The sequence below is a fragment of the Zootoca vivipara genome, chromosome 15 (genome assembly GCF_963506605.1).
Source record: "Zootoca vivipara chromosome 15, rZooViv1.1, whole genome shotgun sequence".
In the NCBI taxonomy this organism is placed as follows: domain Eukaryota; kingdom Metazoa; phylum Chordata; class Lepidosauria; order Squamata; family Lacertidae; genus Zootoca; species Zootoca vivipara.
Window position 1 is genome coordinate 36,489,824 of NC_083290.1, and position 12,375 is coordinate 36,502,198.

General features: G+C 48.3%; 1 protein-coding gene across 2 annotated transcripts in view; it reads right to left on the reverse strand.

The window, feature by feature from the left end:
- Positions 1 to 11,479, reverse strand: part of RNF122 (ring finger protein 122) — a 30,630-nt gene extending 19,151 nt beyond the window's left edge. The window contains exon 1 of one of the 2 annotated variants that reach the window (XM_035139859.2): positions 10,532 to 11,479. In XM_035139859.2, the coding sequence (XP_034995750.2) occupies positions 10,532 to 10,556 (25 nt within the window). In that variant the 5' untranslated portion in view covers positions 10,557 to 11,479. The remainder of the gene's footprint in view (positions 1 to 10,531) is intronic. The other variant, XM_035139858.2, reaches the window with a different exon arrangement.
- Between the last annotated feature and the right edge of the window lie 896 nt (positions 11,480 to 12,375).

A 12,375-nucleotide genomic window follows, 5' to 3' on the forward strand; every position in this document is an offset into this window, starting at 1 on the left:
GTTTACAAAGCTGGGGTTGTTTGCTCAATCGTTTCTCCGCAGCAAACCCTTCTCTGCTAACATGGGAAAAATGCACAGCTAGAAGCTACCCATTTTGAGGCAACTAGAAAAGTTAGCAGCATTACGTAGTGCAGTGACCTAGATATCGTTTGAATGTCTTTAAAGGGGGGGGGGTCAATGAAAATCAGCAGGGAAAGTCATAGGCAGAAAACAAAGTGGGCTGTTGTAGTGACATAAAGGAAGACGAACGTACCATGATTCCTGTGTGCAAGAAATCCACATGGCCATCTCCCCCAAAATTCTGAAGCTGCCTTAGGAAAAATTAAACTATTAGTCTAGCTCAACATTGTTGATTCTAAACTGATGGGCTCTCTTTCAGACAAGGGCCTCTTCCAGCCCTGCATGGAATGGGGAGCCACTGTAGAAAAGGCCCATTCCATCTCTAGATGGAAAACATGTATATGTGTGAGGGCATGGTTTACTGACTGGCTGGACCCCTAAACAAAGCTGCATACTGCAACATTTTGTTGCAGGTCCCTCTTGACTTATATACAGTTATTTAAGACACTGCAGCATCATCCTGCCTTGGCAGAGATGGCTAAGCTGTGCCCCAGCCCCTCAATAGGTTGCTGGACTACAACTCCCATTAGCCTTGACCATTGGGCCATACTTCCTGAGGCTGGCAGAAGTTGGAGTCCCAACAACAAATAGAACGCCACAGGTAACAACAACAAACAACAACAACATTTCTTATACCCTACCCATCTGAATGGGTTGCCCCAGTCACTCAGGGCGGCTTCCAACAATACAAATAAAACAAAGCAACAAAACAAACAAACAAACACACAACACCATCAAAGATTAAAAGCTTCCTGAAACAGGACTGCCTTCAGATATCTATGAAAATTTATGAAGTTTTATTCTTTGACATCTGCCAGGAGGGCATTCTACAGGGTGGTGTGACTACCGAGAAGCCCCTCCACCTGGTTCCCTGTAACTTCACTTCTCACAGTGAGGGAACCTCCAGAAGGCCCTTGGAGCTGGACCTCAGTGTCTGGGTTGAGTGATGGGGGTGGAGACGCTCCTTCAGGTATACTGGGCTGAGGCCGTTTAGGGCTTTAAAGGTCAGCACCAACACTTTGAAATGTGCTCGGCAACGTACTAGGAGTCTTAGCACCAGTGTTATATGGTCCCGGTGGCCGTTCCCAGTCATCAGTCTAGTTGCTGCATTCTGAATTAGTTGAAGTTTTTGAGTCACCTTCAAAGGTATCCCCACATAAGAGTGCATTGCAGCAGTCAGAGCGGGAGATAACCAGAGTTATGTACCACTCTTGCGATACAGGGTGCAGGCAGGCAGGGTCTCAGCCTGAGTACCAGATGGAACTGGTAGACAGCCATCCTGGACATAGAGTTGGCCTGCACCTCCCTGAACAGCTGTGAGTCCAAAATGTCTCCCAGGATGAACGCCTGATTCTTTAGGGGCACATTTACCCCACTCAGGACTAGAGAGTCCCCCACACCTGCCTACCCCCCCCTCAGAAACAGTACTTCTGTCTTGTCAGGATTCAATTTCAATCCATTAACTGCCATCAATCCCTGCACAGCTGTCATTGTTTGAACCAGCCCCTGCAGCTCTGCCTTTAACAGTCTTTTGGTTTGCAGGACTTAGCAATCAAATCAAATCTGTTTTTTTAACAGCATGCTAATATAAATTATCTCTGCAACCCTGTATCTGGCCACCCAAGCCATTCCACAGCGAAAGCTTCCCCTGATTTCCCCTTGCAACAGCCATTCAGCTCCCAGGCTCAGTTTGCTTATTTAGCAGAAAGTTATAAAGCTCTAACATTTGAGGCTTAAGCAGGCAAGTGGCAGACACACTCGGCTGCCGGAGGTCAAGGTCAGGCCAATAGGACTCTTGCCACACAAGTGCCATCTGATTCTACAGCTCCGCTCGAGGCAAATGCACATGACTATTTTTGAATCCTGGAGTCCTGGTCCTATTCTCTGGGTGCTGGGAGCGCTTCGTGAAGCTGTCAGGAATTGCAATTCATTTGCCTGCTGGAGAACTTTCAAAACGTGGAGTAAGCCAGTGGCAGTGGATCAAAACTCTGGATGACTGTAGTTTTATTATTATTATTTTCAATCATTAGTTCCCGTAGACAAAGAAAACTTGGCACTCAGCATTACTATCGTGCTTAGTGCTGCTCTGAAAGATTAAAAGAAGATAAAAGGTGTATATATTGAAGTTGAACCTGCTGAAGCAAAGCCATTCTAGTAACTTCTTCATAATTCTAAGAACCACCTAATTCACAAACTGCCTGTGCAGGCAAGCTGGATTGCCTCCCAGTTTCTGGTAGATGCTACGCAAGGGACCTGCAACAAGATGTTGCAGCATGGAGTTGTCCTGTTCAGGGTTCCAGCTAGCTTTCCCTAAATACTCCATTCCACCCACCCAATTTTTCTGTCATTCTCATCCGTCCAACATGCATTTAGCATTCCGTGGCTACCAAGTAGGTTGTTTTAGGGAGGGGGGTCCCAAGCGTTGTTTATAGGGTTCCCCAGAAGTCTGCTGCTATCTCCCTCTTGCGCATGACTGGTGCCACTTCACCTACAAAGTATTGCCACTTGGCGCAGGAGTTGGATCCTTAAGATCCTGAAATACATCAAGCTTTCTTGACGTAGCTCCTGTGCTCATGAAAGACTCGTCAGAGCTTATCTCCTGCTTCCTTTTCTCCTGCCTTCAGAAAGCCTCAGGTGCTCGGGTGCTTTATGCCCCTAGCAGAGCATTCTTCTTTTTTACATGGGGTGGGGAAGCTTTCCGGCTCCACAGGCCTGATCCTTATCTGGACCCACTCCTTCAGGCCAACTTTGACAAGTGGGCAGGGCAACACACCTGCCAGCCACAGGAGAAAACCCTGGAGGTCAGGTGATTGGGAATCTCTTGAACCCAAACAGGGCAAGACTGACTTCCCAACACATCAAATGATGTGCAAGGGGGTTGATCCTGCTTTGTGCAGGGATCAGCTGCATGCACAGCTGAATAGGGCAGGACTGCATGCCCCCACCCCTACAATCAGCTGATGGGCAAGCGGTCCAGTCAAGCTTTCTGTAGGATCCGCCAGCCTGTTCCATCCCATCAGCTGCCCATTGGAGTGATGTCACCTGATTGACAGGTGGGCGTGATTTCAGGTGAACAGCTTCAAATTGGAACCCCTGACAGGAACCCAAGATTGGCCCATGGGCTAGAACAGGGGTCCCCAGACATACCGGCGTTTGGGCCGGTTCCCACCGCGCCAATCGCGCGCCGGGCCGGAGGATGGGGGAGCGCACGCCTGTGCGGGCCGGCGGGTGGGGGAGTGCATTACTGGCGCAGCGGCGCGCTTCCAGGGTGGAAAAAGTGCCGAAAATCCGTTGTGCGCATGCGTATGGGCCTCCCCCGACCCGGAAGTGCACCAGAAATGACCTCTTCCGGGTCGGGAGAGGCCCATACGCATGCGCACAAAGGATTTTCGGCGCTTTTTTCCCGACCCAGAAGAGCGCTGCCGCGCTGCGCGCCGTAAGAGCAGGCGGCGGGGGTCGTCGCGGGCCGGATTGGCAGGCCAATTGGGCCGCATCCGGCCCCCGGGTCGTAGTCTGGGGACCCCTGGGCTAGAATGATGTTCCCTAACTTTGCTTTTTTAGGGGTGAAACCACTTCCAGCACCCCCAGCAGAAAAATAATGCTATTTGTTTCAATTAGCGACTGCTGCTACAATCCAACATACTTTCAGTATAAACAAAATCAGGGGTGCAATCTACATTAACTGGCAGTGGCTCCCTAGAGTTTCAGACAGGATAAGTTCCCAGCTCTCAAATCAGGTGCACTGTGGGTCTGACTGCTCACCAGAAGGTTGATGGGTCAATCCCACTCAGGGCAGGATTCCTACATTGCAGAGGGTTGGACTAGATGACCCATGGGGTCCCTTCCAACTCTACAATCCTATAATTCTATGATTCTTCATAGACAGGCTTACCACATTTCAAAGTGAAGCAAATTAACATTACCATCAAAAAAGCCCCAAATTTCCCAAATATGGCCATTTACTCCAGAGTCTACGGTTAACAGCAGGTGCGTGTAGAAGAGGGAGAGGATCGGCTTTGTGAGAAACTCTGATGGCGTCCTTGAGCTATTTGCAGTATTCTCCCTCTTCCTGTGGGTCACCTGCTTCACAGAGGCTAAGGCTTCACCTGGAGAGTCAGCTCATTGATGAAGTTAAAGAGGCTCAACCCCACACAACACAGAAAGCGAGAAACTGGAACGAAACTAGGGGTTTATGTAAAGGCCTTTGTGTGGGGGCGAGCAGCAGCTGCAATTGGGTTTCCTGGCAGGGAGAAGATGGGGCCTGTTCTCTACAGACAAATGAGGCTGGCAGGTGAGGTTCGATCCCTGGCATCTCCAGGTAGAGCTGGGAGAAAATCCTGTTTGAAACCCTAAAAATTTGCTGTCCGTCTGTGTAGACAATAGTGAGGTCGCTGGATCAAGCGTGTGACTCAGTATAAGGCAGCCTCCTATGTTCCTATTCTGACTGGCAGCAGCTCTCTGGGGTTTCAGGCAGAGATCTTTCCCATTAATTGCTGGCTTGCTTTCCCCCATCCCCCAAAATGAAGGTGCTAAGGATCAAAGCTGGGACCTTCTGCATGCAAAGCACCTGCCCTACGAATGAGCTATCCCTTCCCCTGCAGGTTCTAGTTCACGATTTAATCTTGGGAGAGCCAGTGTGGTATAATGGTTAGAGTACTGGACTAGGAGCTGGAAGACCAGGGTACAAATTCCCACTCAGGCATAAAGCCCACTGGGTGACTTTGAGCCAGTTACCATCTCTCAGCCTAACCTACCTCACAAGGTTGTTGTGAGGATTTAAAAAATGGTGAGGAGACCATGTTCTTGAGCTCCTTGGAGGAAAAGGTGAGGCATAAATGTAATGAATGAAATATATAAATAATCTGGAGTTGTAGATTGCAGTCTGAATAAATCACTGGATTTTTTAAATGCCTGCATCCTGAGGTTACAGTGCTTTGCCAACCTTGCTTGGGATTAAGCCCCATGGACTTACTTGAGAGTAGATGCACACAGGATTGTGCTGCAAATTAAGCTTTGGGTGGCCCCAACCCATGCACCTCTGCCCCTGTCAAAGCTCAGCACTGAATCCAACCCAAGATTTTGTTTGCCTTTGGAAAAAATATGGCTGGGAAAAGCTTGCATGCAAAGGAACACAAAAGCAACAGCGGGAGGAGAGAGAGGGACTCTTTAGCTGTGTAGATTGCATCTGCTTAGAGAGGGGGCTGAACCTGCCCAGGGGCCAGAGGCGAAAGTGAGTGGAGCAACTGATAAAAAAGGTACCTTTGTACAGCCAGACTCCTTTCTACACACACCTCTCCTATATGCTCCAGCCAGACAAGGAAAAGGCATCATCTGAGTTCAAAGGCACATTCCAGCCAGGCAGAAACACTCAAGGAAAGCATGAGGCAGGGCTGGGGGAGGGGGCTATGGCTGGCAGAGGTTGTGTGGCCTGGGGAGAGCCCCAAGGGCCAGTCAGAGAAAGGCCACATTTGGTTCCCAGGTCTAGAATTCCCTCCCATTGCCTTGGAAGACACCTGACCTCTGGCCCTCCAGATGTTTCTGGACTGCAGCTTCCATCATGTCTGGCAATTAGCCTTGCTGATGGGAGCTGGAGTCTGGCAACATCTGGAGGGCCACCAGTTCCCCACCCCTGGCTTAGAGGATGGTCCCAGAACCATCTTAATAGGAACACTGAAAGCCTATCAGCATCACCTCTGGCACTCCAGGTGTTGTGGACTACAACCCCTAACAGCTGCAGCCAGCTTGGCTAAAGCTCACGGGTGATGGGAGCTGTGGTCCAAAAGCATCTGGAAGGCACTGGATCGGGGAAGGCACTGATATCCTCTGACAGGCTGCAGACATCCAGGGTCTCAGGCAGAGAGAAGGCCTCTCCACCACTTCCTAATGGAGAGGCGTGGGAGAAAACCTGGGGCCTTATGCGTTCAAGACACATGATTTACAACTAGGCTGAGTCCATTTGCTCCCTAGAGTTTAGGATTTATAGACTAGGATTCTTAATTATTAATAGCGCATGTTGGGCGTGCTTATAAAATGCACTGCCCCGTTCCCAAGAACCACATGAGAAGTGATGTGGGTGATCCTTAATAAAATCTGCTTTTAAAAACTAAACTAAAACAACTTTAAAGCGGCCAGGGGAAACTTTGATTTGGTTCAGACCAAATCAGTACAGGGGGAGGGAATGATGATTATACTCCAACCACTCCCCAAACTGTTGTTTTTCTTTTTGTTTTGGTGACACTGTTTTAAAACTGCTTTAAACAGTATTTTAAATTTCTGTAACCCACCCCGAGACCTTAGAGCAGGCACCCCCAAACTGTGGCCCTCCAGATGTTTTGGCCTACAACTCCCATGATCCCTAGCTAACAGGAGCAGTAGTCGGGGAAGATGGGAATTGTAGTCCAAAACATCTGGAGGGCTGAAGTTTGGGGATGCCTGCCTTAGAGTTAGGGGCAGGTAACAAATTAAAATAACAGCAACAAAATCTGGAGGAACACAGGCTCCCCAATCACTGCTTTAAACTTTCATCACTGTGCAATTTTCTTAACTCGGACAGTTCCTCCAAAGATGCAGTTTGTTTTGCTTGAAAGAAACAAAAGATACACACAGACGTGCTCCAGATAACTGCAAGCCCAGCTGACCTAATAACACTTTCAGTGGATGTGTGTGTGATTTAGATCAGGGAAATGGGTGGGGTGGGGGAATAGGGTTAAACACCCCCTGCCAGTGTTGCCAAAGCTCTGCTCAAGTAGCATTGAGCAAGTAGTTAGTTAGGCTATGTGGTGTAGTGGTCAGAGCGCTGTTCTAAGACTAGGGGGATCTGGGTTCAAATCCCTACTCAGGCATGAAGCTCACAGGTCTGATGTCAGGTTAGTCACATTCTCTCAGGTTTACCTGCCTCACAAGGATGATGTGAAGATAAAACGAGGAAAGGAATTATGCTTGCTACCCCTGAGGTGCTTGGGAGAATGAGAAGATTTGAACATGGGCCCACTACATCATACTTATGGGTCCAACAATCAGCAGGTGAGGCCTTGTTGTTGGTACCAGGGGCTGCCCGGTTGACAGGATCTTTGGGGGAAGCCAGGACTGTGGCATGAGAGTATTTTAAATGCATGGATGCGAGCTCAGCCTCGGTCCACCCCAACATCTGCAATATGGGGAATCAGAATGCTAACTCCAGAATCTTCTGTTCTGTTCCACACAAAGTAGGAATTGAACCTTTTGTGTGGTGGCACCTATCCTTTGGAATCCCCCCCCCCACCTGAATATTAGGCAGGCACCCTCTCTCTTGCCTTGTTGGCCCCCACTGGATTCCTTCCTCTTCCAACAAGCCTTTTGAACTGAAATCTTTTCCAGTTTGCACCTGGAAACATTTTAAAGATGCTTTATCACGTCTTGTTTGCTGCCCTGGGCTTCTTTGGGAGGAAGGGTGGGATATAAATTGAAGAGACAAACAAACAAACAAACAAACAAACAAATTCAAGGGCAGATTCCAGCCAAGCAAAAATACTTAAGTAGTGTGCAAAGAAGGGGGAGGGCATGGCCTGGCAAGAGTCCTGAGGGTCACAAAAAAAATGCTTGGGGGTGGTGGGGAGGCTGCATCCGTTCCCTGGGCCTGAGGTTGTTCTACCCCCCCCCCCCCCGTCTTAAAAGTTTGCTGTGAGGATTACAACTAGCTGATGCATTCAAAAAGCTTTGAGCAATTGAGAAGGACATGCAAAGATCAAATGTTATTAAAGTACATTCATGGTTAACATTGGACAAGGATTATGATTGCGACACAGGCCACAGGCAGCTGCGATGTGGTTTGGCTATCAACACTGCAAGCCTTCTAGAAACCAAAAGCAACTGACCGTGGTTTACTTAGCCGTGAGCATCTCCCAGTCTCCTAGGGAGAGGTTTAAAATTGACAGGGGAAGGGCTATAGCCCAGTGGTACAGCATCTGCTTTGTTTGCACACCAAAGATCCCAGGTTCAATCCCTGATATTGGGCTGAGAACATCTCCCCACCTGAAGAATGGCTGCCAGTCAGTGGAGACATTACACAGCTCAACAGGCCAGTGGTTTGACTCCATGTAATCACAGAACTGTAGAATTGGAAGGGACCAGCCCCCTGCAATGCCCAACTTGGGGCTCGAACCCATGACCAAGAGATTAAGAGTCTCATGTGCTACTGACTGAGCTGTCCACAGGGCTTAAGACAGCTTCCTATTTATTTACTTACTTCATTTATATACCACCTTTTCCTCCAAGCTGAAGGTGGCACATGCAGAGTCCTCCCCCCCCCATCTTATCCTCACAACAAACCTGTGAAGCAGGTCAGGCTGAAAGCAAGTGGCTGGCCCAGCAAGTTTTGTGGCTGAGTGGGGATTTGAACCTTGATCTTCCAGGTCCTAGTCGAGCGCTCTAACCACTACGGTACACCACATTGGCTCTCATGTTCCTGTTCTGTATTTAGCAGTCTGGGTCCTGAGTCTGGGGACTCGGTCTGCCTTTCAGTTTACAGATTTGTTTCAATTACACTTTAAAAAAGAATGGTGGGAGGGTGGACCGCCTAGGAAAAGCAGCAGCAAAGTGAGACATAAGAGGTTAATTGAGCCTCGGACTTTGATGCCTCAGTGTCTGTGTGTACTCTAAATAAACCAGCCAGCTCTCTCCTCCTCCTCTTCCCCTTCCCTTCCATTGTCTTTGAAGCACATGGCCTAGAGGCTGCATGCTAGTTAAATTTCATGGAACTATAAAGGGAGATTGGGGGGGGGGAGGAAGGAAGAAGAAAGTCAGAGAACAAAAGCTACTTGAAATAATTAATCCAGGCTCATCCCAAGCAGGGCTCTGCTCCTTTTAATTAACCATCAGCCCTTTAAGAAAAGCAGTCACCATCTGCTAGGCCTTCTGAATGAAGCCCTCCCCACACCCCCAAAACTAAAACACTGTAATGAGGTTTTAAAGCACTGTGCAAATGGTGCCCCTCTCTCCAGCTGGGCAATTTCATGACAGACAAGGGTGGCTCCATCTACCTCCCTCCCTCCTTCATTCATTCATCTCATGTCTGCCCTCTCCATAAGGCATGTGTGTGGAGGGGAGGGGGCTAACAAAAGTCTCAGAGCAAATGCACTGTTTATTTTGGGAACCGTTTTTAGCAGAAGGAAAACAATGCCAGCCAGTCATTCTTAGGGCAAACGCTTTGGTAGCTTAAACAGATGCCAGTAGGAGAGGGGATAACTTAGCAACTGTTTAGCAATAGGTACACTTGGCAGTCTTGGAATATAGCTGTTTTTAATTATGCCCTTGACTCAGTGCTTTAGTGTTTCAATTGCCATCCTGATATTGTGGGTTTGCTTTGCTGTGTTGCTTTAGATTATCTTTTTTAAAATGGTGTAAGCTGCTTTGGGCATGGATATTTGCAGGAAAGCAACACAACAACCAATAGCCAAGAAGAATGAAGGGGTTTGGACTAGATGATCCTTGGGTCCTTTCCGACTCTACAATTCTATGATTTTATGAACTGGGGGAAAAGACAATGGTTTGTGGCTGTGTGGGGTAGGAACTAGAGCCTTAGGCTCCGATTCTACACAATTTCCGCTCAATTCAATGGGGCTCACTCCTGCGCAGGCACATATAGAATTGTGTATATGTCAAAGCAATGCATAGCTATAAAGGAATTTGAAAGTAAATTACAGGCAGCCCTGTTGTCCCATTAGGGGGAGAAATATCCAAAAATTAACAGCAGGGGAACCTCTTTATGAAGACCATCATTCTAAAGTGTCACAAAGGGGTTAAGCAAGGACCCAACCATACTGGCAGCTCTTCTGACTTGAGCACATACCATGGATTTAAAGCGCAGCAACCCTCCACACACAAAGCATCATGGGAACTGTAGTTTACCCTTCACGGAGCTCTTAACACGCTATAGCTCCCAGTATTCTCGTGTGGGTTTTTTTTAAAAATAAAAATAAATAAATAAATAAATGTACGGTGGGGAAAAGAGACGGTCTTTGGGTTTTTCGAGTCCCCGATGCTTTAGGGAGGGGCTGGAGCTGACTTGGTGCCCTCAAGAAGACGCTGTTTCCAAAGTAACAACAAAGAAGGGAGCCTTACCTCGGAGCGAAAGAATACCCTCAATTTCTCCTCCCTCCCCTGCGAATCATCCCGACAGGTTCCTTTTGATCTCTTTAAAACAATCTGGGAAGTTTTGTTTACAGAGGCAGTTTTTTTTTAAAATAAAATAAAATAAACAGGATCTGCATCTCCACCCGAAGACCGGATAATGAACTTGGCCGCCCGCAATGCCTGTGATTTGTTCGTTTTAAAGGAGCGGGGAGGTGAGGGGTTGGTTTTTGGCCAGTCCGTTTCTCCTCCATCATCATCATCATCATCATCACCACCGCCACCCTGGGTCGGACAAGCTTACCGTTACACCACTGGAACGGGTGCATCAGAGTCCCCAGCTCAGCTGCTTGCAAAAAAAACCCGAGGTGCGGAGGGAAAATAAATACATAAATAAATAAATAAATAAATAGATAAAACAAAGCCGCCACCCCCCCAAAAAAGAAGCCCCCTCTCTCCGCCCCCAATGCTCAGTTCGATTGGGGCTCAACAGTTCAAGGAGACAGTCTTCTCTTCCTGGATCAGCAGCATCAATTGCAAGCCAAGAGGGCAGGGGAGGGGGAAAAAACCTGCACAAAGGGGCCAAGGGACTGGGCTGATTCCGACGTGCAGCGCGCACGCAACCGCGGGCCCCTTCGCGAAGCTCGTCAGCAGCGGTTTCCTGGGGGAAAGATTGTTTCTCGCGGATCCGTTCAACGAGGTTTTGGGACCTGACCCCCGGGCACGGAGACACCGCCCCCTGAAACTCCGCCCCCTCGAAGAAGCAGCAAATCGACGCCGCCAGCGAGCGGAGCTTATTAGCATGCTTTCTTTTGATGTGAACCGGGAAGATGCGCCGGATGGGCTGGCTTTGGAACGCGGTTCCAACCTATGGCGCTGCGGGCTTCAAGAGAGAGAGAGAGAGAGAGAGAGAGATCGATCCTCTTATTCCGCTGAAGGATTCCAAGCGTGAAGTTTAAATGGGACGGGATGGGCAGCAATGGAGTTGCTAGACTACAACTCCCACCATCCCTGAGCCCTAGCCATGCTAACTTTGTCTCATGGCAGTTGGGAGTTCATTTGGAGGGCCACCGGCTCCTGACTGCTGCTTTATGGGATGGGTGGTGTTTAGTTTTGGGTGGTTTTGGGTAGTTTTGATCTGAAAAAAATACAGGACAGGGTGGGGCAGGGCGGTTGGTGGACATTTTTTCGCCCCCATCCGAAGTGAATTTAAGCAACCCATTACAATCTATTGCAGCCTAACAGGATGGCCCCTCTGGAATTTGTCACACATGCACATACACATAAATTTCTAAATCTGTCTGTGCTTGGCTACCCAGAGCTTAAATACATGACCTTTCACAGACCCTTTCAAACACATGCATTTGGAGAAGATCCTTAACCTGGCACACATGTGCGCGCGCGCACACACACACACACACACAGAGAGAGAGAGAGATACAGGACAAAAATGCATCAATACAGGACATAGCATTTTACATCAAAATACAGGACAATCCTTTATTATACAGGACAGGTGGATGATGCTCAGTGCTCAAATTTCAGGGGGCTGAGCCGCAGCTTTTAGAAGACTACCCATCCCACCAGCTGTAAGCCTGAGTGAGGATTTGAACCCAGATCTCTCCAGGACTAATCTGGCACCCTAGCCACATTACCCTATGTGGCTTTCATTGTCTAGCTGGGCAACTTTTCACTCAACAGGTGAAACACATACTGTAGTTAGTACAAATAGTTTAGATGGCCTGAAGGAGTACAGATTTATGACAATTGGGCCTTAATGTCATGAAGTGGGCTACCAATCCAATTTAAAAAGAAAAATGTATTTGAACACTGAACAAATGGAGGGCATGGAATGGACTGTCCTGGGAAAAGGAGATGGCTGGCCGGCCCTCTGAACAGGAGCATTCCACGCTGCAACCTTTTTGTTGCAGGGACCACTTGTGACCAAGCACTCACTGAAAATGTCGGGACTGTTCTGGCCTTGCACTTTCATCTGGACTGAATGGCTAATCCTAGTCACATAAATTCACCCTCGTGCTCTGCACCTTCTTGATCCCAGCTTTAGCAAACAATGGAATTGCATCTGATAAGCAGTAGAATAACGCACTTGGAAGGCCATGCAAAGAGGTTATAAAACAAGGCGAGGCC